The sequence below is a fragment of the Capra hircus genome, chromosome 4 (genome assembly GCF_001704415.2).
Source record: "Capra hircus breed San Clemente chromosome 4, ASM170441v1, whole genome shotgun sequence".
NCBI lineage: Eukaryota > Metazoa > Chordata > Mammalia > Artiodactyla > Bovidae > Capra > Capra hircus.
The window spans coordinates 64,066,365-64,093,681 of record NC_030811.1 but is presented as its reverse complement, the minus strand read 5'-3'; the positions used below and the strand labels follow the sequence as shown (position 1 = coordinate 64,093,681).

The 27,317-nt window shown below is 41.9% G+C and overlaps 2 protein-coding genes across 3 annotated transcripts in view; one reads left to right on the top strand and one right to left on the bottom strand.

Moving 5' to 3' along the window:
- Positions 1-6,466, bottom strand: part of ZNF277 (zinc finger protein 277) — a 128,745-nt gene extending 122,279 nt beyond the window's left edge. The window contains exon 1 of the mRNA XM_005679227.3: positions 6,294-6,466. Coding sequence (XP_005679284.2) covers positions 6,294-6,384 — 91 coding nt within the window. The 5' untranslated portion in view covers positions 6,385-6,466. The remainder of the gene's footprint in view (positions 1-6,293) is intronic.
- Positions 6,634-27,317, top strand: part of DOCK4 (dedicator of cytokinesis 4) — a 472,836-nt gene continuing 452,152 nt past the window's right edge. For both annotated transcript variants that reach the window (XM_005679177.3, XM_018047173.1), the window contains exon 1: positions 6,634-7,020. In XM_005679177.3, the coding sequence (XP_005679234.2) occupies positions 6,984-7,020 (37 nt within the window). In that variant the 5' untranslated portion in view covers positions 6,634-6,983. The remainder of the gene's footprint in view (positions 7,021-27,317) is intronic.

Below are 27,317 nucleotides of genomic sequence, written 5' to 3'. Positions count from 1 at the left end.
CCCCTTCAGAACCTTTCATCAAACCTAGCAGCTGTAATTCTTTTTCTTCCTTCATATGCTCTGGCCTGTACTTTCCAGGCCATCTGAGTATGTAAGGTTATTTGAGCTTCTTGCCCATGAGTCTAAATGTGGGTGGTGTATGTGTGAAGAGCTGGCAGCTGGGTGTGAGGGGGCAGCACTGGGCAGAGCTGAGAAAGGGTATAGAAGATAATACAAAAGGCCTTCAGAGCACATAGTTGCAATACCAGTACAGAGCACCAACAGACACACTGACAAGCCCTAGGAATGCATGGGCAGCCTAATCAGTTATCACCACTGCATTCCTAAGCTTCCCCTTGGTTACACCATAATTTGGATTGCTTCTAAGTAAATCAGAATAGGCAGTTTTACAGTTCAATTAGGCATATCTTTCTACTTAATTCAACTGATATTTACTGATTTCCAACTTTATAAAAGGAAGTATATCAGTCTTTCATAAATATAAAATTCAATGAAATATCACAAACTCTGCAAGGTAGGTATTATTTATGTTTTCATAAATGTGCAATAAATCTACCATACACAGCTACTAAATGTCAGAATTGAAATTTAAATAAGTTTTTCCAAGATAGGCTTTAGCCTTCCTTCCACTGTCATGTCAATTATATGAGACTGGACTCAAGCCTTAAGTCTGACAGATGACAATCTGTGGAAAACTGGGTAACAGCCACATAGATAATGGAACACAGATTTCCAGGTCTGTGTAGTAGTTCACTCAGTTATGAGTTCAAGGTTATAAAGGACAGATCTGAAGTATTCTTTCAAAAGTTTAATCATTATCTAAAAACTAACCCTTCACTTAAAAAAAGACTGAAAAACTATGCTAAAATGCTAACTGTGATTATCTCTGACCAAGTTGACACTTCATGATGATATTCTACATTTTCCAATTAGTATTTTCACAAGCACACAACATCTACTCAGTTTTTTATTCTTCTTCAATTCCTCTGCCTAAAACAGCAATCATTTTAAGTACTTTGGATAAATTTCAAACAATTCTAATCATCAGATTGCTATAGAATGTTTACTACACACAGTTCTGATAAGCACTGGAAGTATAAAAATAAAATAAGACACCTCTTACCCTCAAGAAGTTCAGAGTCTACTGGTGTAGACAAAATTGCCAACAAATGATGAAAACCTATTATGTTAAGTGTGATAATGGAGATTTGGGAAGGGAAGCAGGGTGTCTGACGATGAGGCTGGAAACGTCAATTAAGAACCTTAAATGCAATGCATTAGAGTTACACTGAAGATGTGAAGTGAAGATCCATGAATACATTTGAGTTTTGGAAGGCGGATTAAGAACAGCAAAATCAAGAATCAGTGAGATCAATATGAAGGTTTTGCAATCATCCAGGCTAGAATTCAGTTCTGGTCAAACATTTATTAAACACTGACAAGGTGACAAGAACAGGGCCAAGCAGACAAAAACAAGACATGGTTTTGGTCCCAAAAGCAGAGTTTGGAGCTTGGAGGATATGCATTGTAAGTCCAAAGAAGCATTATCCTGATCATCATCTACTGGGCATGCATTTGTAGGGAAAAAAGTTGACTCTATCAGAATGCTACAATATGAAAGCACAGATTAACTGTCAGAAGAAATCACCTCCATCAGAAAAATTTCCCCAGTAATCTCCCCAAAGTTGGCTTAAAGCTCAACATTCAGAAAACGAAGATCATGGCATCTGGCCCCATCACTTCATGGGAAATAGATGGGGAAACAGTGGAAACAGTGTCAAACTTTATTTTTGGGGGCTCCAAAATCACTGTGGATGGTGACTGCAGCCATGAAATTAAAAGACGCTTACTCCTTGGAAGAAAAGTTATGACCAACCTAGATAGCATATTGAAAAGCAGAAACATTACTTTACCAACAAATGTCCATCTAGTCAAGGCTATGGTTTTTCCTGTGGTCATGTATGGATGTGAGAGTTGGACTGTGAAGAAAGCTGAACGCCAAAGAATTGATGCTTTTGAACTGTGGTGTTGGAGAAGATTCTTGAGAGTCCCTTGGACTGCAACGAGATCCAACCAGTCCATTCTGAAGGAGATCAGCCCTGGGATTTCTTTGGAAGGAATGATGCTAAAGCTGAAACTCCAATACTTTGGCCACCTCATGCGAAGAGTTGACTCACTGGAAAAGACTCTGATGCTGGGGGGGATTAGGGGCAGAAGGAGAAGGGGACGAGAGAGGATGAGATGGCTGGATGGCATCACTGACTCGATGGACGTGAGTCTGAGTGCAAACTCTGGGAGTTGGTAATGGACAGGGAGGCCTGGCGTGCTGCAATTCATGGGGTCACAAAGAGTCGGACACGCCTGAGCGACTGAACTGAACTGAACTGAACCTCCCCAAATGTGAGAAATGTTGAGTCTATTTTATCTGCTCTCAGTTTTCGGGAAAAACATGAAGTCCTAGTCACTGTTCGAATGTTCGGAAGGTGGTAGTGTGTACGATCAGAGGATTCCCTGATGGAAGATGGAGTCTGGTACACAGACCTCAGGGAAGGTGTCAGTCACACCTTCCTGCACACCACAAAGTGACTCATTCCAGCAGAAATCCTGCACAATTGCTAGGGTTTCTATAAAAAGACTCCATAGTCCCTTCTGTCCCAGAATATTAAACACACAGATTGACATTTTAATTAGAATTAGAGGGAAACCACTTAGTTTTCAAGAAATTAAAGATTTTTACAGGGAAAGACATAATTGATAACCAAACTGGCTGCTTAACAAAAAATATGAATATACATACTTTTAACATCTGTAGTTTCACCCAAAATTTGTATCACACTTCATAGACTTTGAAAAGAATGTGGATAAAGTCACACGATACATGGGTTATCAAAGGAATTTTTAATGACAACTTTACCTTATGACTTAAAAACCAATCATTAGTGAGACTACTGGGCAGTCCTGAATCAGAGTGAAGAATTCTTTTCTGGTACAGATAGCAAATTCACTGCTCAATACTTTTGTTGAAAATAAACTGGAATCTAAAATTATGCTTTCCATCAGATACTCAATTCACTCTAATAGTCATCTAAACATTGATCCTGAATTAATGATGGTCATCACAGTTTTGTAAGGATCTGGAGAAAAGGATATTCATATTATTACTGGTGGGAATGTCTACTCACCATTGAAGGGGAAAATCTGACATCTATCACAATTATAAACGTGTCACATTTGACCTAATTTCTCAAGAAATATACACCCAGTGGACAAAAATATGTATGTAGAGCTGTTCACTACATTAGTAAAAAACTAAAGCTACACTTACATGTTCATTAACGGAGGAATGGTTAACATATGGCGCATTCATATCATGGAATACTACGGACACAGTTCTTAAAAAGAATGAAGCAGCAGATGTATTGACATGGAAGAATGTCTATAATAGAACACTGGAAGAAAGAAGGTGGCAGATCTTTAAGCTTACACTGAATGATCCTTTTTTTATTAAAAAGAAATCAAAACCATATAGATGCGTGTCATACATAAAACTTATTGAAAAGAATACTTACCAAACCCTCAAGAATTGTTACTTTGGGACTGAGACTGTGTGGTGCAAGAACTTTTACTTTTTTACCTTACACACCTCTGAATGGTTTGAACTCTTGATGATTAAATGTTTTATAATTTTAAAATGACTAATGTATTTAAAAGTCACACAATGCTTTTGAAAGGCATAGCCAATTTTCTTTTTTATGAGTTACTTGGTGAGATAAATTTACCAAAGATTCCACCTTCAAATGTTAAACAAGTAGCTTTTCGGAACTTTGAGAATCTGGAAAATCTTTAGTATGTTACTATAAGATAAGAGTTGACTATGTGGCATATCCCAAAATGAACTGTTTAGTGTATGAATATAACAAAATATTTAAGAATGGAGCTTACTAAAAATTTCTCCAAAGAGGTACTGAAATAATTTCAGAACTAGGGGTTTCACTGAAGTGGGAAGAAGTAGCACTAACTCTGTGCTAAGACAAAATTTATGACTAAAAGTCAGTTTAACCATGAAAGCACAAAGCAAGAAATTAACAACAACAAAAAAACAATGACAAGGATGAAGAACCAAATTTAAGCCTCAAACCACATTTGTTATGTTAGGAAGTTAGACATGAGCAACAAGGGAGGCCTGGCTGAAAGGGATGCAAGCTGGAGCTCATAGATAGGCTACAAAATAACCAGAGACTTTTCAACTCTTGCACATGTGCCCTAGGCACACAGTGAGTGGATACAAAATAAACAAGGGGCTTCTTCAAGTAACCTTAGGCACTTAGGAGCCCAGTAAGGGCTCATGAACATTCTACATCTAATCATAACGGACTGAATTATGAGAAGACAGAAACAACATAGCCTGCTGTTACATAACTTACAACTGTCAATCAGCCTTGAGTATATGCCTATTTGCATTCCCTTTCATTGACTGGTGGTGGGCACAAGTTCTACTTTGCACACACCATAGGCAAAAGGAAGAGACTGGAAGTATGAAAGTGGGATATCAAACAGGATCAACAGGAAGGAAGAGGAGAGCTCCCTTGGAGTCAGTCTGCTCCCATGTTTTAGGAGTGTCTGTCTAAAAAAAGATCTGTCTGCTTGAGCCAAACTGAACTGTAACTTGTCTGTTATTCTGTACCCTTTCGTCTATCACTCTAAGTTTTTGGTGTGACAAGACAATAAACTAGGAAGAGAAATAAACTGACCTAACAGCAAAAACATCAACAGACTTCCCTGGCAATTCAGTGGATAAGACTCTGAAGAGGGCAGTTTCCACTGCAGGAGACCTAGACTGGGTCCCTGGTCAAGGAACTAAGCCCCTGCAAGCCCCCTGCAAGCTGCATGGTGTGGCCAAACGAAACAGAAATCAAAAGGAAAAAGACAACTAGCTGTGTTAACTTATGTATCAGCCCAAAAAAGAAGGGAGTAAGGTTGGTGATACACAGACTATAAGGATACAACTGTGACAAACTAGACAGTGTATTAAAAAGCAGAGACATCACTTTACTGACAAAGGTCTGTCTATGGTTTTTCCAGTAGTCATGTATGGATGTGAGAGTTGGACCATAAAGAAGGCGGAGGGTCAAAGAATTGATACTTTCAAACAGAGGTACTGGAGAAGACCCTTGAGAGTCCCTTGGACTGCAAGGAGATCAAACCAGTCAATCCTAAAGGAAATCAACCTAAAATATTCATTGGAAGGACTGATGCTGAAGTTCCAATACTTTGGCCACCTGATGCAAAGAGTTGACTCACTGGAAAAGCCCCTAATGCTGGGAAAGGCCAAGGGCATGAGAAGAAGGGGGCAACAGAGTATGAGATGATTGGATGGCATCAATGACTCAATGGACATGTGTTTGAGCAAACTCAGGGAAACAGTGAAAGACAAGGAAGCCCGGAGTGCTGCAGTCCATGGGGATGCAAAGAGTCGGATAGGACTCATTGATAAATGGATAGATGATAGATGGATAGAACAACAACAAAAGAAAGGGGCTAGGGATTCTAAAGATAACCTCCTCTGCAGCTTTCAAAGTTTTATTTTTGCTCTCTATACTGGGTCAGAAGACAACCTGAAAGTGAAGCAAAGCCAAAGTAGCTGTGATGACTTTCTTTGAAGCTATGACTACAAATTACCATTCCCTTTCCTATTGCTCTAAGGACCCAGAGTTTGGGAAGATCTCCCAGGCTCTACATTCAATCCTGGAGAACGCCCGGGACAGCTGACAGGGGAAGAAGCTGTGAGAGTCATACAGACTTTCCCTTCAGAGGCTGCTCCAGCCAACAACTGAGAAAAATCTGTAGAGTGACCAACCAGTTTGCAAATGGAAATCCGCTCGAACCCAAATAAAACCTATCTCTCGAGGCCAAACCAAGCAAACCGAGGCGAGGGTAGACTACTGGCGAGGAAAGAGGACAGCTAATTCCAGAGTTACACTCACACACGCGCAAACCTTGACCCACGCCCACTCGGCAGCGAAAGTAAAGGTGGGAGCTCCAAACGTAGGACAGAACCCAGGGAATTTCCCTGGCTGCGGATAAGGCCATTTCATCCCATTTTCTCTTCCCTCCTAGACAGTCTCCAGCAAGTAGCCTTCTCCCACCCCCTCCTGTTCCGCGAGGCTCCAACCCGTGGCCCCTTCGCGCTCAAGTGGCCTTAGAGCTAAGGTCCGTCCAGCAGTCAGCTGTATTCCAGGTTGGAGAGAAACGAAGACAAAAAACCATTTGCGCCTCAGAGGCACCGTACTCACCCTCGTAACTGACACCTCTGGCTCCACCACGGTTGCCATCACTGTCCTCCTCCCCTTGGGTAGCAGCCCCCTGGGTCTTGGGAGCAGCCATTACTCGGCTGAGGGGGGGTGGGGGGAAAGAGGGCCGCAGACCAGGCGCGGGACCAATGGAAACGCGATTGGAAACGAATTCCCCACTGACGCGACTTTTCCTCCACGCCCACTCCGCGCCGTCACGATCTGGACCAATAGAACGTGGCGAGCGGGACGTAGTCCCGCCCCTAGCCGCTAACTCCCCACCTCCTTCCGGGATGGAGCTGTTGTAGAACTACAGTTCCCAGCGTGCTGCGGGGCGCTCGGCAGGGAGGGCTAGAAGAGGCGCTGACGGGCGGGGGTGCGCCGGAGAGTGCCCCGGCGTGTTCGCTTAGTTCAGTGAATCAGAACAATGACTGCGCCTCTGGGTTCCCGGGAGCGCGTCGGAGGACTCTGAGCAGCCACCGCCGGCAGAGCTGCGGGCGGCGCAGCCTCGGCCGCGCGGTGTCAACGCTGGGCTCGGGAGCCTCCAGCGCAGACCCTGCCCAGCGACCGCAGCCCGCGCGGAGCCGCGGGGCTCCGGCGCTGCAGCCACTACTCGGGAGCTGTGCATTGTTGTGAGCCGGAGAAGCGGCGCGGGGATTACAAAGCCTGAAGACCCCGGACCCCTGTTTAGCCATGTGGATACCTACGGAGCACGAGAAATACGGCGTGGGTGAGTCTCCGCGGGGCGAACTTTTATTCTGCTCTGGTCCTAGCCCGAGCGAGTGCGAATTTCGCGTCCTTGCCCCCGTGCCCCTCTCGCTCAGCCCGGCTGCAAATGCCTAATTCTGGCATCGCGCTGCGGGTTAGGGGCTTTGCTCAGCCACCTTCTGGCAGAGGGTTGCGCCTTGGGGTCTCGCCCCTCAACGCCGGATGGGAGCTCTCGGCATGGGTTCCCGGAGGGAGTGCCGGGACGGCTGAGGGGAGCGCGCGGCCAGCCCGCCTGCTGCGGGCTCTGCCTGCGGAGTTTGGAGTGGCTACCGGGTGTGTGTGTGTCAAGTTGGAAGAGGAGAACGGACGGCTTTCCTCTCCCTCCTTCTCCTTTACCTTAAAGAAAGCAAGGGCTGCAACGACTTCCCAGGGTGGAGAGGGAGACAACAGTCGCGGAGAGAGAACATCCCCAAAACAGAAGGGAGGCGCAGAACCTTCCCTCTGCCTTCCACATTCCCGGAGTGCGGAATGTGGCACCGTCCTCAGAAGAGCCGCTCTGACAGTCCGGCCCGAGCCTTCCTCCTCCCTCCCATCCCGGGTTACCCGGTGTGTGAGTGCGCGCTCGGAGAGGCGGTGGGGCGGGGGTTAGTAAATTTCAACATCTGCGCCGCTCTGCTCTTTGGTCTTTGGAGGGGAACGGGTATTTCAGCAATGTTTTTACTTCTGACCACCCTCTCTGCTCATGGTGGGGGTGGTGCTGGAGGACAGCTGTGGAGTGTTAATGGGGAGAGAGACTCCGAAAGCTTGGGTCTTCGAGGCAACGAGACAGCTTTTAGGAAAGATTACCCTGACACGGGTGTTAGGAGGAAAAGGAGCAGGGTAGCGCTCGCTGTTCTGTGTAAAGGTGAACAACAAAGGACATTAATATTGACGGATGAATACAGGAGTCTCCCTTCCTTTCCCTCCCCCCATTTCAGGCGGATTACAGTTCCCGTTTTTGTTGTTTGATTTCAGCTGGGTCGCCCCTTGACAGTTACTCCTTTTAGGTTGCGACTATTAAAAAGGAAGGCTCTCTGACAAGCCTGAAGCAGCCAAATGCAATTATAACCTCTGAGAAGGTTTGACAGAGAAAGTATTATCATATAATACTTAATATATAGTATTAAGGAAACATAATATATAGTTTCCTATAATGCCCTGTCCTGCTTATTGGTTTACTTTTTAAAAAATTGGGTGTAGATCTAGTGATTTAGATGATATGTAGGTATCTGCTTATGTTCTGCTTATGTTCATTTTCCTGAAATTTAAAAAATCTGGAAAGCCTTTCGAGGGAGTCATAATTACAGGGGATATTCCCCCCCCCACCCCCAACTTCACCTGGGGATAGGACTTTGGAGTGTCCTGAAAGGGCTGTATGATTGAACAAAGTCATTCCCCTGTATTATATGAGCTTTCATTTTGGATTTTGACTGGTCAGCAAGACAATAGTTTGCCCAGAACCCACCTTTGGGAAGGAGTTCCAGTTTTCCCTGTCTTTGAAATCTAAGGGGAGCCTTTATCAGGTGCTCAACTGGCAAGGAGTAGATGTTTCCTTCTCTTCACCTGCCTCATTTTGGGGGGTAGATTACTTCTTGTTAGGAAGAGACGTTGTTTTTGCTGATTGTTGAGGACGTGGAGTGTCCCCTTGTCACCGGCTTAGCACTCAGTGCAGGAACCACAGACATGGCCAGCAGCACTGTCCCGCTTGGAGTTGATCCCAGATGTTGCTTTCTTCCAAGTGTTAAATTATACAGATTATGGATGGGATTTATTTTCTTGATTTCTTTATGTGCCAGGTCACAGCTGGGGTGCTGGTATCGATTAGATCCTCTCTCGTTTTTCTTTTGCAAGCTGTGGGCAGAGGATTAAAACACACTCTGGGATTTCCTGGAATGGCAAACCGGATGTTATCAGTCAAGTGTTTTGGGCTCCCGCAGACACCTCGCCTTTGGATGGTTGTGATTTGGTTGCAGAGTAGGGGATGTAAATGGGTGAGCACACATTTGGAGAAAGGTGGGATGAGATGAGAGGTGAAAGCAGAGGGTGGGGATCTGTTGTGCTCATTTATGCAATATAATACAGCATTGTTAACACCTTTTACTATTAATTTTTGAGCATTTGGCTTATGAAATGCTTAGCTGTTTTTTAGACTCCATCTGTTACACGTGTGTGGTGAAAATTTTGCAGGGATTCTTATGTGTGGACTTATTTCTCACCACAGAAAGGAGTATTTGTAGCTGCTTATGCTGAGCAACTAAAACACACATGCGCTACGTTTTTTTTTTTTTTATAAACTTGGTTACTGTATGTGCTTTTCTTTCTAGTTTTTTATAAATACTCAAGAAAATTTATTTTATGGGCACAGATGTTTTGCTGATATCAGGTGTAGTAGTAAATTGATTTCCTTATTCTTTGATATAAATCTGTAAGTTTGAATGCTTGAAGTTTCCATGCACATTGTATATTTCTAACATACTTATCTCATTATCTATGAGAGAATTATGTATCTTTATATATTATTGTTTCAGTCTCAAGCGACATGCTATAAATATGGACAAAGTTACTTAAATTTCATACCTGTAGTAAGGTGTATCAGAGATAGGAATTCCTTTTCAAACCTAATGTGTGGGCACTATCCCATCAATTTAATTGATGAATGGTTTTAAAACAATGCATACTTAGTCATATATCTAAGTGTTCTAGGGTAGTAGACAGGTATAGTGATTAAACTGAAGTTCTGAGTAGTAAGGAACCTTGTCTCTTTGAAAACGTGTTAATAGGCACAATTGTAGACATGTTTTATCTTGGGAGAGTCTGTTTAGCTCTTGGTCTTAGTCAAGACAGTGCTTGCTGCTAGTTGTGTGACCTAAGGTAAGTCACTTAACCTTCCAGGATTTCAACACACAGTCGAAGAATAGCCAAGGTTCTTCTCAGCATTAATTCTGTGGAGTTCTTCGAAACAAGTGTGTCCTTTGGTTAGAAAGATATTTCCATTGTGTTGAGATTGTTATGAGAAAGGCACTTTTGCTGTGACACATCCCACATGGTTTTCAACTAAGATCACAGGTAAGCAAAAGCTACCTGGCAGGCTGCCAGAACCAAGCTTATTCAGGCTGTTTGATTCTCTCTCTCTAGCAGGAACGCTATGGGCAGTGACTAAAACATTCTTGATCACCCCCTGACAACTTTCCTCATGCTATCTGCCTTCTATACATCCTCATCTGTCACAGTCCCCGTCCCCTTCCTCAGAGTGATGGGAATTAGTCATAGAGAAAGTTAAGGCCATTGCAGATCTATTTCTACATTCATTTGCCCAGCAGGCATGCGTGCAGCATTCCCAGGTGAACCCGTGAGCCTTTGTGAGCTGCAAACTGAGCCTCTCAACCGGGCCAGATGTTTTACATTTGTGAACCTGGTTAGGCTTAGAGGGGTAATGTGGGCTGATTGATCAGTGCAAAAAAATCCCTAAGGCTTATAGGAAACAAAACTCAGAACAAGCTGATCTGAAGGTCACAGATATCATTTAAAAAATGAAGTGTCATCATACCCATATCACTGAGTCTTCACAAACATTCCTGTCTTCAGTTTATCCTAAAGTGGTTTTTTAAATCATCTAAGTATGAATTCAGGTTTCCTATTTGGCTCAGTGGTAAAGAATCTACCTGCCAAGCAGGAGATGTGGGTTTGATCCCTGGGTTGGGAAGATCCCCTGGAGAAGGAAAAGGCAACCCACTCCAGTATTCTTGCCTGGAAATCCCATGGACAGAGGAGCCTGGTGGGCTACAGTCCATGGAGTCACAAAAGAGTTGGCCATGACTTAGTAACTAAACAACGGCAAAGTAGGAATTCTGTTCCTTTTTAAAGTCCTTTCTAATTTTATGGGGAGAGGTACCATCTCTTATTTACTCAGGATCTTTAGAATGTCTTTTCCTTCAGAAGTGTGCTTTATTGGTAGCCAGAGTTATGAGGGAGTGTACCTTTCGTCTTAGCCGTTTCCAATTTTGTTAGCTGGCAGTCTTGAGATGTTTCTTATCTTGTGGTACCATGATGTGTGCAGATAACATGTGTAGCTAGATAAAGATGTGCTGCCTGGAATTGTTTGTGGCATTTAGAGACTGGTACAGGATTCTAAACTTTCAGTGGGAAGCAAAGAGCAGTGATTTATACCTGCAAGTAAAGTATCACTGAAGGGCTGTGCAGACAGTGAGATGGCAGCTTACATTCATGATCTGGTCTCCTCTGGGAATAGCCTGTAAACATATCCCCCTTTCGGTCATTCTCATAAGTGATGATTCTTTCATAAGGCCCCACAGTGACACTGAGATACTGCCTTTCTTCTTTAGTCTTATTTTTTTCCCCAGAGGGTGTATAGTCAGAACTACAGAGATATTATAAAAATTTCAAGAAACTTAAGGATTTCCTGTCTCTAGCTCTATTTTTTTTAGGAGACTACATTTGCAGAATTATCTTTGATACAGTATGTCCAAGTTCTAGCACAGTGATTTTATGTTGTGATCATATACAGCAGAGAAACATTAACTCTAAGGAACCTAGCCATAATGCTGTAACCTTAACATATTAATGCAATGTTTTATAGTTAAAAAGATGTGAAATTATTTTATTTGAATCTACTCTCTGAAGTAGAATACTTTCCATTTAAGAGATGAGGAAACAGCTTCACAGAGATTAAATGACTTAAAGGCATGCGTTCGAGATATTGCAGGTTTAGTTCTAGAACATTGCAGTGAAGCAAATTATCACGATAGAGTGAATCACACAAATTTTTTGGTTTCCTAGTACAAATAGGTTATGTTTGTACTATATTGTAGTCTTTTAAGAGTGCAATAGTGTTATGTTTAAGAAACTAGGTATATGCCTTAATTTAAAAAGAAAAACAGCAAATAAATAAATAGAGAAATCGCAAGCCATCGTCTGACAATGCAAGGTTGCTACACACTTTCAATTTGTAAAAAATGCAGTATCTGTGAAGCATAGTAAAATGAGGTACTCTCCAGCAGTGAATTTTGATATTGTTTAACTGTCATCCATAATAGGAAATTCATTTCATTTCCTGACACCAGCACCACTCAGGACCACCCTACACACATATAAGTGAAACAGTATTTACTCATACTTTCTGTAATCTCCTATTCTTTTTCATTTAAAAAATACAGGCATACAGCACTCAAATCATTATATTGTACACCTGAAACTAATAGAATGTTGTATGTCAGGTATGCTACAATAAAATAAATTTATTTATAAACTTAAAAAGATTGTCACTAACTTTACTTAATGACTTAGTGGGTCCTGACTGATCGTTTGAATAGCACTGCTCTAGATACCTCATTTGTGGTACAGGAAGCACTGGAATTTAGGCCTTGTTGGGTTTCTAGTTAAGTTCATTCATTATGTTGTTTTTTGACAAATATGTGTTTGTATTTAAACTTAGACTTTAATCATACTTTTGTCTTCTAATATAAGTCAGAGTTTGTCTTTTTATATAATATTTCTCATTAACTATGGAACAAGTATCCAAACCATCACATGCATTGCATAAATTGTTTCTTTTAGGTTACCTGTGTCTTTCTGCTAGAGTCTTTTTGACAAGGGCTGGGATCAACTGCATAATGACCAATTTTGGATTTATATATATATAAAATTTCCTTTGACAATGATCTCTGGGCACTACAGCAGAAGAATGAATCTAATGAGCTGTTAATTTCTTGCCAATTGAAGGGTTACCCACACCATTTTTTCCCATCCTTTTATGTATTGCTGATCATTATTAGAAGAAACAAGGCAACTCATGTAACTTGTTTTCTTAAAAACATAAACTGGTAAGCTTATTTGGTAAGAGTATATATAATACTAAAGAATAAATAAGTAATGTCCCCCAAGCTATTTTTATTTAAGCACTATAAATGTACTTAAGGAACAACTGTTTTACTCTTTGGCATTTAAAAAAAAAAAGTGTGCTAAGATACACTGGATATTTACTAAGTAAGAATCACCAAAAATAGTGTTAATGCCTTTTGGTGACAGAGTTGCAGTAAAACTGATATGCCCTACTGGCTGTATTAAATATTAACGTGATCCTTTTGGAAATGAAGGTGTATGTATATGTGTGTGTGTATAAATATGTATAATAGGCTTTGTGGAGCGCTTGCTTTTCACCAAGCTTTGTTCTGAGAGCTTGTCATGTGTTTTCTGTCTAATCCTCGTGACAGCTCCATAAGGGAAGGTTCAGTTTTCATTCATTTTACAGGAAACTGAGTCATAGAGAGGTTAAGTAAGTTGTCTAAGGTCATGCAGGAAGTGGTGGAACTAGGATTGGAACCTCAAAAGTCTTAGAGTGTGCTTTCTTAGCCACTCTGCTGTGTTGCCTAACATTATGGTCAAAAGCAGGAGTTTGAATCAGTAATTCCACTCATCAAAGTCTGCATGAAAAAAAAAAAAGTCAATAGTGGCAAAACACTTTATGCGCAGTTATTCCTTGCCATGTGGTCTGTGAAACAACATCAGTTCCAATATAGGAATAGTTGAATCACTTGATTATCAGCATAGCAGAATACTTATGGTCATAAAATGAAAGGCTTCCATAAATAATGCTATTTCTAAAATACATTCCAGGAGACCTTTCAGGCAGTGCAGGGGTTAAGACCTAGCCTTCCTATCCTGGGGATACAGGTTCCATCCCTGGTCAGAGAGCTAAGATCCCACATGGCTTGCAGCCAAAACACCAAAACAGAAAACAGAAACAATATTGCAACAAATTCAGTAACAACTTTCAAAATGGTCAAAGTTAAAAAAAAAAGTTAAAAAAATAAAATACATTCCATGTACCTAGTGTCAGGTGACAAAATAAATGAAACATGGATAGTGATTGAAATTCCATAAAATGCATAGTATTATAGAGAAAATGGTAGTTAATGTGTAGCATATAGAGAAGATGTATTCAGTAATTAAGCACAGGTGAGAATTGTTAGAATATAACGATTACCAGCAAATTCTTTTTTAAAAAATTCCTCCTGGTTGGAAATATGAGCATTATGAACCTTTAAGGCATGTACATTATTGCTTCTGGATGATAAAGGTGACCTAAGAGAGATTATTGCAGTAGATGAGGTTAAGAGATAGGTTCCCGAACCAGGTGAGCAGTCCTGCATGGTGGAATGTGGATAAATCTAAGATGTTTGGAAGATGGAAACAGCAGGGCTTATCATTGAATGTGAGGAGTTAGGGGAAGGAAGAAGTTTCGGATGTCTACCTGATTTCTGGGTTGGACAAGCTGGGGAACATAGATTGTTGTTTTTCAGTTGCCAAGTTGTGTCCAACTGTTTTGTGACCCCATGAACCATAATCCTCCAGGCTCCTGAGTCCATCTAGTTTCCCAGGCAAGAATACTGGACTGGGCAACTTACCATTTCTTTATCCAGGGTATCTTCCCGACCCAGGGATTGAACCTGAGTCTCCTGCATTGGCAGATGAGTTCTTTACCACTGAGCCACCAGGGAAGCCCCAGGTGAACATAGGTGCCATTCAACAAAAGAGACATTTTTGCAGGTGGGGCTGGTTTATAGTGTAGGATTAAGAGTTTTGTTTGGCTTCCTAGAGTTGGCCATCCCCATCAAACATTCAGGTGGTGATATCTGCATAGACAAGAATAGGAGAGAGGTTATAGACTGAAGAGCATGATGAGAGAGTCATTTGATTTAGGTGTGATAACTGAAGTGATCCAGCTTATTAATTGTTTTGATTTTGATTAAGTAGTCCGCTTGTCTAAGTTTTAAAGTGATAGAGCCTGAATTTTCCAAGAGCAGTCATCTCAAAGCACTTTATTAATATGGATATCTGGGGACTATAAAATAAGAATGATTAGCTGTCCTGTCGAGTTGGTAGGAAGCTAGATTTCATGTTTTTTTCTTGCTTGCCATTGGTGCATTGCCTGGTTAAGGCATAAGTTACTTCTGTTTCTCTGACAGTTCTTTCTGAAGCAAATGTCTCATGCCAGATTTTGCATGTTTGTGAAATTTCCCCAGCAGGATGTTGAAAAACAGAAACCACAAACAATATTTCAACAAACATGATTTATATATCCCTCAAACAGCGTCTAAATGTATACACACATCTGGAAATGGGAAAATGCTCAAATACCCAAAGCAATGTATTTGTGGATACAGACTGTGTGTGTATGTGTGTGTGGTAAATATGTAATACATCTTAGGAACCACAAGGTCGGATTTAGAATTCTTAAAGTTACACCACTGTACTTCTGAACAAAATATGTGATTTGAAGTGAGGGATTCCAGCTTATGATAGCTTTATGTTCCTTTTTCCCGCCTCTCATAATCTCCCACTGAAATACTGATAGATGTACACAAAGAGGCAGACATTAATGATATTAGAAATGAAGTCTGACAGAAAACCAGCTGCCAAATTCAGGAGCAGTTTCTCCAAGGCAGGTGCAACTACATTGGGAAAACCAGTTGGCGGCTTCCCTCTGCTTTCCCTCCTTAATAGAGAAGCTTCAAGGACCTCAGTGACCTGGGCAGGGAGACCGATTGCCCCTCTCTACTATCACCAAGTTTGAGGCCAGGTCAATACCTTCAACATGGAGTGTGTCCTTCACCACCTGGGATATCTCTAATCCCTCTCATTCCGTCTCATCTCTGTATGAGAGATGACCATGTGTAGAAACAGCTGGGACAGGAGGGTGGGTGAATGGAAAGGCATCTTTGAGGACACTCTTTTGGCTTTGACAGGTGTACGTACTGTGGCCTTCATACAAAGTGTGATTTCATGAGCTCCTATGAAGTACTGCAGTAACAAGGCATGCTGGATATTATATTGATAGTTTTGCTTGCAGTCTGTTGGGTACAAAGGAAGAAGTGATGGGATAAGAGATAATCTCATCGTAATTGCTATAAACCATGGTGCAGTTTCCCTGGTGGCTCAGACCATAAAGATTCCACCCGCAGTGCATGCGACCTGGGTTCGATCCCGGGGTCAGGAAGATCCTCTGGAGAAGGGAATGGCTACCCATTCCAGTACTCTTGCCTGGAGAATTCCATGGACAGAGGAGCCTGGTGGGCTACAGTCCATAGTGTTGCAAAGAGTCAGCCACGACTGAACGGCTGTACTTTCACACTTTCACACATGGTATAGGATGGAGGGCTTCCCTGGTGGCTCGTTTGGTAAAGAATTTGCCTGCAATGCCTGGAGAATGTGAGGGACAGAGGAACCTGGCAGGCTATAGTCCGTGGAGTTGCAAGGAGTTGGACACGACTTAGCAACCAACAGTTTTCCATGGTACAGGATGGCTTATCACTGAGAACTTGGATTGGAGCTGTGCACCTCTTCCAGGAAGGAAGACTTGTAAGTGGGACGGAAGATACTCCTTTATGTTTAGCCCTGGCTTTGGTATTGCAGGGAGGTTCAAGACTCAATTTGCATCAGTCAGGATCACATTTGTGTCCCTATCGAAGAAGAAAAGCAACTAAATCCAGAAACAGGCATCTGTCACTCTGTAATGAACTCTGTAATGTCACTCTGTAATGAACATGGCTGCTTCTCAGCTGGGGAAGAAGAGAGAAAGCATAACATTGACATAGAAGGCTTTGGGAAATTGCCAGTCACACTTGTGTATTTGTTTTCCACCCCCATTCATGACCCCTGTGTGTGTGCCAGAAAGAGGAAGTTGGTGGGATCGAGGCTGGCGAGAACCCTTCTGGTTATGAAATTTGCATGTTTTCTTGGGTGAATTTGATAACCATTCCTCCCCCAAGTTGTGAACTGTTTTCTTAAACCAAGCAATTGATTGTTCCATTTTATGTTAGTGTTAATTGGACATTTTAAAAATAAAGGTAATCTATTATTGTTTTGTTTTGTTTTGGCTGTGCTGCACAACATTTGGAATCTTAGTTTCCTGACGAGGATTCAAACTTTTTCCCCCTGCTTTGGAAGTGTGGAATCTTAACCACTGGACCACAGGACAGTTATTTCTCTAAACATGTCTCCCTGAAATCTTTAAGCAGAAATGTAGAGATTAGGTGTTTTTTTCCTCCAAAAATGAAAAAGATCATCTCTGCCTTGGTGCCCAGGGGTGGACATGTTCGGGGCCGTGGGCATATATTTGTGTGTTGTTATTGTTTAGTCGCTCAGTAGTGTCCTACTGGTTTGCCGCCCCATAGACTATAGCCTGCCAGGCCCCTCTGTCCTTGGGATTTCCCAGGCAAGAGTACAGGAGTAGGTTCCCGTTTCTTCCTCCAGGGGATCTTCCTCACCCAGGGATTGAACCTGTGTCTTCCTGTGTCTTTTGCACTGCAGGTGGATTCTTTACCACTGAGCCACCTGAGAAGCCTGAATTTGTATGAGACAACTAAAAATAGCCCTAACCCAGGTCCTGGAGAAAACAGTACTCACTATCCTGGGGAGAGGAAGAAACCTGTTGGCCTTTCTTGAAGGATGTCAAGAATGGGTTGAAGAGTCTGGGGGGCCTCCATAATAAGCTTATTGTTTCGCCAGGCTCTCAATGAAACAAGAAAATCCAAATATGCATAAGCAGTTCTGTAAAGAGCCAAAAAAAGAAAAATATCTGAGGTTTCTCCAGAAATGTGGATGATGAACACTAACAACAAGGTATGAGGATTCCTATAAAAACTTCACATACGGGTAAAAGTCAGCCCTTAGCCCCTTTCTTAATTTTTTTCCCCAGGAGAATCATATTTGTATTAATTCCATCCTACATTTCATTTAATATTCCCATTCATAGTTTATATAAATTAATTCAGAAAACCAACCATTTATGTTCTTGGCCCCAAGTTAGAAGAGGAAATATTATGTATAAATTATGTAAAAATTATGGTAATTAGTTTTAAAATGAGAAAATTCAAGAAGTGAAGAATTGGGATACAAAGTTACATATTGCAGTGTTATTAAAACCAATTGTTACCATTGAGAGGTGGCTTTTTTTTAGACTCTCTACTTTTTAGTAATTTTTAAAAGTTAACATGAATTTCTTTTGTAATCAGAAATAATTATATAAACTGTTTTATAAGCTGAGCATTATTTCCTATATAGAGTTTTCCTCTCAGTGGAAATTGAGTCTGGAAGGCCTGAATTTAGTTTGTCACTTATGTCTTAAAATTTTTCTGTTTCAAAGTGGGAAAAAAAAAAAAAGTTTTGAAGTGGCTTTCCTTGCTATAACCTGCTTGATTACTTGTGATTTTGCTGCTTTGTTCATTTCCCAGTAGTCACAGAACGGTGTTATCAGATGGCTGTGGGGTACAAGTTTTGGAAAAGAGACCCAATTCCTCTTTGAGAAAGAGCTTCAAACAAATTTGTCTAAGATAAAAAATACTATTCTTTCCAAGAAGTGTTTGTTTAGGAGATGAATGTTAATGTCACTGATCACTTACCATTGCTCTGTAAACTCTCTCCAGTGAGAATGTGAGTCCTGGGATAATTTATGCAAGAGAAATTGATCAATGTAGAGGGTCAAGAACTTGAAGAGGTTTTATTTAGCTATTATGGGGGATAATTGCTTCTTTATGGGTGTTATGGACTAGATGTTTGTTGTTGTTCAGTTGCTCAGTCGTGTCTGACTCTTGTGACCCCATAGACTGCAGCACGCCAGGCTTCCTGTCCTTCACCATCTCCTAGAGTTTGCTCAAACTCATGTCCATTGAGTCAGTGATGCCATCCAGCCATCCTGTCCTCTGCCGTCCCCTTCTCCTCGTGCCCTCTATCTTTCCTAGTGTCAGGGTCTTTTCCAGTGAGGTGGCTCTTCGCATCAGGTGGCCAAAGTATTGGAGCTTCAACTTCAGCATCAGTCCTTCCAATAAATATTCAGGATTGATTTCCTTTAGGATTGTATGGTTTGATCTCCTTGCAGTCCAAGGGACTCTCAGTAGTCTTCTCCAGCACCATAGTTCGAAGGCATCGGTTCTTCGGCCCTCAGCCTTTTTTATTGTCCAGCTCTCACATCCATACATGACTGCTGGAAAACCATAGCTTTGACTATATGGACCTTTGTAGGCAAAGTAATGTCTCTGCTTTTTAATATGGTGTCTAGGTTTGAATATTTGTGTCTCTCCAAAATTCTTATGCTGAAAGTCTAACACCCAGCCTGGTTGTATTTGAAGAAAGGAGGAAATTAAGGTTGAATGAATCATGAGGGTGGCGCCCTGTTCTAATTGTATCACTGTCATTATAAGAGACCCTAGAGAGCTTGCTAACTCTCTCCAGGAATTCAAGCATGCATGTACCTAAGAAAAAGCATGTGAGGATATAGTAAGAAGGAGACTACCTGTAAACCAGAGAAAGAGCCCTCACCAGAGATTGACCAGGCTGGACCTTGATCTAGGACTTACAGCCTCCACAACTGCAAGAAAATAAATTTCTGCTGTTGAGCCACCCAGGTTATGATAACTTACTATGGCAGCCTGAGCTAATATAATGGCTTAGACCAGTGTTAGGCGCTGTAGGAAGAGGAACAAAGAAAACAGAAGCAGAATCCTGGACCTTTGTGTAAGACATGTCATCACTGTAGCCCTTTTCTGTGGTCTGAGATCTAACTCCCTTAGTCTGCCCTTGGAAGCACAGAGTTAATTGAGTCACTGTTTGATGTTGTTTATCTACCAGTAACTCCAGGAATGTGTTTATTTGAATAATGGCATTTATGTAGAGTTGCTCATAGCATCTTAAGTCATTAAATCACCTTGGGTTCTTTCAAAGAAACCAGTAAAAGTAGGGTCTTGAAATGAGTCATTTCTCCCTGCTATAATTGTTTATGAAAAACTCAGGTCAATAAGTTTAACTGTCTGGGTTAGCACTTAGAACAGGTTGTTGAAGTTTTACTATATTGAATTTGGTTGGAGACATCACTTCAAGTGTACTTTGTTTTTGAAAGGCATGCTTGGATCTTGTACATACCAAGTCCCTAAGGGAAATAAATAATATTAGGTTATTTTTTTTTCCATTTTCTGTCCTTAAGTATGTGTTTCCTGATAGCAGATACTACATCCTGTTAGGAGTTTGTCACATTTTTTTTTTTCTTTAGTGATGATAAATATAAAGGCATATCCTGTGACACATTGATGGAAAAATTTATTGAGTGTGCCCGCTGTCTATAAGGTATTGTGCTAACTTTATGGGGGCATATGAATAGGCATAGAACTGAGTCCCTGGACAAATGACGAAGCTAGAAATATTTCTTAGTTTTCTATTTAGTTTTCATAAAACATTTTTTTCAAGGTAGGTGTTATCTTTTTTCTTTTTTTTTAAATTTACTTGGTAATGCTCCACGCTCAGTCACTCATTCATGTCCAACTCTTTGCGACCCCATGGACTGTAGCCTTCCAGGCTCCTCTGTCCATGGAATTTTCCATGCGTGAATACTGGAGTGGCTTGCCATTTCCTATTCCAGGGGATCTTCTCAACTCAGGGATCGATCCCATGTCTCTTGCATCTTTTGCACTGGCAGGCTGGTTCTTTATCACTAGGACCACCTGGGAAGCCCCAGGTGGGCTTAGTAAGGCAGTGTATAAATATATCAGAGAGAAATTAGTGTGAAGCTTAAGGCATATTTTCCCACGAGCTTTAAAAGGAAGATAAGGACTCAAAATGGTGATGCTATTCACTTGTGAGCCTTAGGAAATAGCCCCAAGGAGGGAGTGTCTCATATCCTGGATAACTCAGAACTTATCCAGAAGAATAGAAGGTTCATTTTAAGATACTCCCTGCACAGTGAGTCACCAGCTGTTGAGACTGTCCAGTATAAACACCTGAGTGGAGCTGTACTTTAAATAGCTGGAAAACCTTCTTCCTCTTCCTACTGGGTAATTTCCACTTTCCCCTCCCCCCAACCTTGGACTCATTCTTGTCACCTAAACAATGTTAAGTATCTTGGACAATGGGTTGTCTTTTTTTGTGATTTCCTTCTAAGACTGGGCAGAGGAAGGAAGATGGATTCAGTATTAACCAAGAGTGGGTACTGTGTCCAACTTACTCAGTCTTGTGCGACTTTGTGACCCCATGGGCTGTAGCCTGCCAGGCTCCTCTGTCCATGGGATTCTCCAGGCCAGAATACCGGAGTGGGTTGCCATGCTCTTCTCCAGGGGATCTTCCCAACCCAGAGATCGAACCCAGGTCTCCTGCATTGCAGGTGGATTCTTTAATCATCTGACTTACCAGGAAGAGTGGGTCGGCAGAGGAAAATCCAGCCTCAAGATGCATGTTTTCCAGCGGTTCGGCCTGTGTGATTGGTGCCATGTATGCACACTGAAGCCTTAGCAAACCTAGAGGGGCAAGTATTTGTTCAAGGTGACTGACAGAGATTTGGATACATAGTCCAAGTCTGAAGCCTGTGGCCTCTCTGCGAGCAGACTCTGTGGTCAGAATCTGGAGGCCTAGCCCCTGGCTTTGGGTTCTGTAGACAGTGATGAAGAAATTGCTCACAATACCGTACTTGTTGTATAAGATGCTGGCTTCCAATAGTATATGAAATAAGCATCTACATTGTCTTTTCACTGCAGCCTTAGCCTCTGGTGGTCATGGTCAGCCCCTCCTGTGCTGCTGTGCTGCCTGCCTGTGGGTGGGGCACATGGAGCCCAGTTGTGCTGGAGGGGCCTTGAGGTGGGTCAGGAAATGGCTGGGTACCAGAAGGTTTGGGGAAAATATGGGGGCCGAGAGCCAAGCACCAAACAAGGCTGCATGATAGGAAGGAAGTAAAAGTGTGCATCTGTGAGTGGGGATGGACCTTGGCCAAGTGTGACCAGGACCAAGGAAGAACCCTGGAGTAAAATGCAAGTTCTCAGTGATGGCGGGACTCGACGAAGGAGAGCTAGCTGGGAGGGAGGGCTGATCAGCATTGATTGGAACAGCCATGGAAACCCTAGTCTTTGAGGCTGGTGGTTCTGATATTGGAAGCTCTTGCTTTGCATGGACCTGGGCCCCACCCATGCTCAGAGAAGCCTTGTCCTGCTGGGCTGAGGATCAAATGCCATGAGTAACCTGGGTGCACTGGGTAGGCACCCCTTGTGTGGGCTACTGCAATAGCCTCCTCATTTGTCACCTACTTGTAGTCCCTTCTTTCTCTAGCACACGCCTTGAATTTTAACTGCAAATGATCTTTTCTCTAGGCCAAATTTGTTGTACTTCATTTGGAAACACAAAAGCAAATACCTGTAATGTTTCCTGTGCAGTCAGGATAGAGTCCAAAGTCGAATGCACATCAGGCCCTTCCTGAATTGGCCCCCAGTCGCTGTCCAGTCCTGTACTGGGCGTTTCTTCCCCCGCACTCTGAGCTCCATGCTAGGGGACTAGGTAGAGCTTTTTGGAGGCGCCGAGCTGCGTCTGGACTCTTGGTCTCAGCACTTGGCTTGCACTCAGCCTGGCTGGTCCATCCTCCTTCAGAGCTTTACCTGGAAAACCTAACTAGGGTGTCTCTTCTCTAAAAGCTCCTACGTCTGACTCCTCCTGGCAGAAACGAAAACCGTTCTTTATTCCACATCTGTGCCTGCAGCTGCCTCTCCCAGGGCTCCTGTTACTATCATTTGAAACCGTCTACTCCTGCTACAGGCTGGGGAAGCCCTCGGTGCTGTTCTGTCCATTTGATTCCCTGGAGGGTAGCGCAGAGCTAGCTTTTAATAGGCTCAGTAAGTGGTGAATCAATGAATAAATATTTTTCTAGTCCATTCAGGCTGCTCCAACAAAATACTGCTGACTGGGTGGCTTGTAAACACCAGCAATTGATTTTTCACAGTTCTCAAGCCTGGGACTCTACAGTCGGGGTGCTCACCTGGCCAGGTTCTGGAGAAGGTCCTCTTTGGGGTTGTGGACTTCTCAATGTCTCCTCACATGGTGGAAGGGATCAGGGAGCTCTCTGGGGTCTCTTACAAGAGCACTAATCCCATTCATGAAGACAGGGTCTTCATGACGTAAGCACCTCCCAAAGGCCTTGCCTTCTAATACCATCACATTGGGCATTAGGATTTCAACCTGTGAATGTAATGGGGACACAGTCCTTGAGACTGTAGCCAATGAGTTCCTTGGAGGAGGGAGAAAACTAAGCTCAGTATGTTGTAGTTTCTTGTTGAGTTTATCTGTCAGGTTGTCCAGAGTGTATAAACAAGGCTCTGAGGAAAAGAGGTCAAACAGACTAATCATGGCCTGCCCCCTACATCCTACAGGGCTGATCCAGAGGAGACAAGTAACTGCCAGAGAAGTGACAGAATTTGTCAAAAGTGTTTAAAATTACCTACAGAAATTCTGAAGCATGGGGCCGGCATAGTTCTGTTTGTTCTGTGACCATATAAAATTGCCATCCAAAAATCCAGATGGAGAATAAAAACCAGAAAGTTGTGAGTGCTATTTCATAAAGAAACCTACTGCTAACCACTGAACTCCATGGAGACAGGACTGGATCCTGTTGTATTTTCTGTTCTTAGTGTAATAAATGGTAGTTTATGATAAATTATAAAAATAAATTTTATTTGAGTCACTATGTGAGTGATGATTGCTCAGTCATGCCTGACTCTTTGCAACCCCATGGACTGTAGCCTTCCAGGCTCCTTTGTCAGTGGAATTCTCCAGGCAAGATTACGGGAGTGGGTTGCCATTTCCTTCTCCAGGGGATCTTCCTAACCCAGGGATCCTGCATTGCAGGAGAGCCTTTACCATCTGAGCCACCAGGGAAGCCTTTGAGTCAGTATGCACAAATTTTTAAGAGTGTTTATAAGTCAAGTTGTCACAGTAACATGGCTTGGCTTACACTTAAATACCAGAAGATGCTCAGGCATATCTGTTTTTTACATGCTTTGCTCACCATGTTCCAGTCAACTGTAGACAATTCTCTGGCGAACAGTGTATCTTAGACATTCTTAGTGCTTCTTCCAAGTTTGGGGTGCTTTTCCAACTTCTAAGTGATTCAACTTTGCAACAAAAATTTCCTACCTCTGCTTTTTCAGAATAAGAGTATCCTGAGATTGCAAGGCAAGGCAAGCTACTATCAAAAGACAGAAACAAAACTGTTATCAAATATGCAACTAGCCATTGGCAAGAAACATCATTTTTCACTCTACTGTGCAACAAAAACAAAATATAGAGATATGTGGCATGTTGAAGAGAGAGACTACAGTTATCATTTATAACTTCCTATTTAAAATTTTTGTTTTCATGGGAACAGCCTTATTCATTAGAACTTTTTATTAGAAGCCATCTGCCATGTCCCATGTGTTGTATTGCAGGACGTGCTCTGTACAAGGTGTCTGGGTTAGGGAAAGTCTCGGCTGGGAAGGAGCGATGTCCTCTTTCTGATCTGCATAGTGGAGCGATATGGGGTCATGGGAACCTGATCAGTGTCCTCACTGACTGATTTGATGTGTGTGTGTGCATGCATGCTCAGTCATGTCCAACCCTTTGTGGTCCCAGTGACTGTAGCCCAGCAGGCTCCTCTGTCTATGAAATTTTCCAGGCGAGAACATTGGAGGGGGTTGCTGTTTCCTACTCCAGGGTATCTTCCCGACCCAGGGATCGAATCTGTGTCTCTTGTGTCTCCTGCATTGGCAGGTGGATTCATTACCAACTGTGCCACCTGGGGAGCCCTACTGAGCAGGTAAATGTTTGAAAATATAAACTTATTAGGATAAAATGCTGATTTTATTGATGTTAGCTGTTGAGGTTCTATTGAAGAGCTCATTTAAAGAAAAACAAAGAAACAAACAGGAAAACTTTACTCAGAAAACCAAAAATTGAAAACCATTGACACAGCGGAATGCCTTGACATGAGACTGGAGTATTTCAGGTAAATTTCAGTTACAACAGGCTTCATAATTCCTGTCGGAATTCTCCTGGTGAAGCTCACCTCTTTCTGCTTTGATTGGCGGTAGAGAGAAATCTGGTTTGGGGTTAGGAATTGTCATGGAATTATTGCATTTTCCAGAGCACATTTGCCATGTGGCACAGTTTGCACCATTTATATTGATGTAATAAAGCTCTTCATGTCTGAAAAAACCGTTTGATGCCATCATGCTATAAATTATGTACTTATAAGTTTGTCTTATGAAATTAAGAGCTTAGGGTTCTAATTTTGGTTCCTCTACAATAATTGTCTGAACTGTAGGAAAGCATTTCTCTTAGGGCCTCTAAAATTATAGAATTGAATGAGGTGGTTTTCAAGTTTGCTTGAAATTCATTGTAAGTTAATTTCCTTGGCCTGTCATTTGGCTAGATATCAGTGGAACTGTCTGGAATATTCTGTATCTGAAATGTTTTGGTTCGTGTTTGGGTAACTGGAGGTGAAGTGTATGAGATACTCACTCTCTGTAGTGGTCTCTTCTGCCAGACAGTTACTGCCTGTGCAGCCTTGTGTGTCTTGATGCTCTCGGGCAGTTCTCTATGGAATTTGGTTCTGTGAATTTGGCAAGTGTTTATAAGTATCATATAAAAGCACTCTACTCCCCTGTCTTTCTGTCTCTACTAAGGCATTGCCAGGTTTATTAACATACTCATTTGAATATACTAAACTCCATACTCCCTCTTTGAATTGCAGTGTACCAGTTCATAGAGAGCAGATTGGTGAAGGAGGTCAGATTTGGAAATAATTTATTTCTGAAAAGCTTCTTTTCTTTTTTAGATATGAAAAAGCAACTCGGGGATGGAAATACAATATTACACTTAGCTGTCAAAAGGAAAAGAATCATCTTAGATCTCATTCCACATTGAAAGTATAGCACTCACAGATCACACTGTATAAAATTGGTCAGATTCCACCGACTGGTTGTGATTACTTCCCTAATTGGAAAAAATTAGGACTATTAATCATTGTGACTCAAGGCAAAATGTCATCGTGGCATGATAGTCTTATTTTCCACCTGAGAAATGGTGGCTTCTGAGGGCAGAACCAAACCCTCCTTCCCCCACTTTCTCTTCCCATTTCCTTTCTGGCTGTAGCTCTCTGCAGTAGATCAGACAAAGACTTACAAAAAGGCAGAGGGCACAGAAACAGAAGAAAGCGTTCCTTTGTTTTGTATTCCACGGAAACATCTGTGAAAATGAAAATGGGGGAGGGGAGGGAAGACCTCCCAAACCGAGGAAATGTGGCTGTTACACACACATTTAAAATTATTGGATGTAGCTAATTGACATATAGACAAAGTCTTCTTAGGCATGGGGACATCAAAATGACTGAACTCTGAATTTTCCTTTTATTCCTCCTAGATGCACTCAGAAGGGCAATGTTTGAAGCAATTCGCCAGAATTTTCTTGTGAGGATAATAATTTTCTTAGTATAGAAGTAATTATGGTTGTAACACATGAATTATTTTGGTATTGAGTTTTGTAATTTCTTAATGTTTTGGCATACTGAAAATTTACTTGGGCAATTGCACATTGCACTTTTTAAACAGGATTTAAAAGAAAAGGGTAATTGACAAATGCTAGTTTGTCTCATGTTTAGCTTTTAAAAATACAACTTTTTTCTTTAGGCATCGATATTAACTTGTATTAGCTTTTTTAAAAAAGAGAAACAAACATAAGTATCTGTTTAAAAAAAAGTGTGATTAGAGACCCTCTGCCTTCCTCCCCCCCTCCTTTTTAATACAATAATAGCATTTTTGCTGGAAGATTTCTGTTTCTCTATTGTAAGCAGCTTCTTCTGGATGTCCCTGGAGTTTCTCTCCCCCTTCACAGAATTCTTGCTGTACTTTAAAGAAGGTACTAACCATTTTGATGTCTTTAATCTTTCCAAGAGGGAAAGCTATTATGACATATTTGGTGAACATCATGTTCAAATACTGCAAATTTCCTTTTTTTTTGAGTGTCTCATTAAGCACCATGGGACGTTTCCTGTATTTATATTTCCTCCTCATATACTAATGTTAATTTGGTGTCAAATTGTTGATGCAACAATATTTTGTGATGATACGGTTGATTACCGGCGGTACCTTGCTGGTATAATAATGGTGAACATTGTGTCAGGTACCCCGCCCAGGTTGTGTGCATGATATTTCCTTTCATGCTCCTGACAAGTGCATAATGTGGATGCTGCTATTATTGTTTGTATTTTTATAAATGAGAAACTGAGACACAGAAATGTGACAGAACCAGCCCATGATCTCAAAAGAGGTATGGAACTGTAATTTGCTGTCATGCCTTTACCATAGTGTTAGTGTCTCTCCAGTCAGGTCTTTTTGCTCATTTGTTTTGTTTTGTGTTGGTGGTGGTAGTGTGGGACTGGAGGGTGTCAATTACCCTCGAGTTAAACTGTTGACAAAAGGC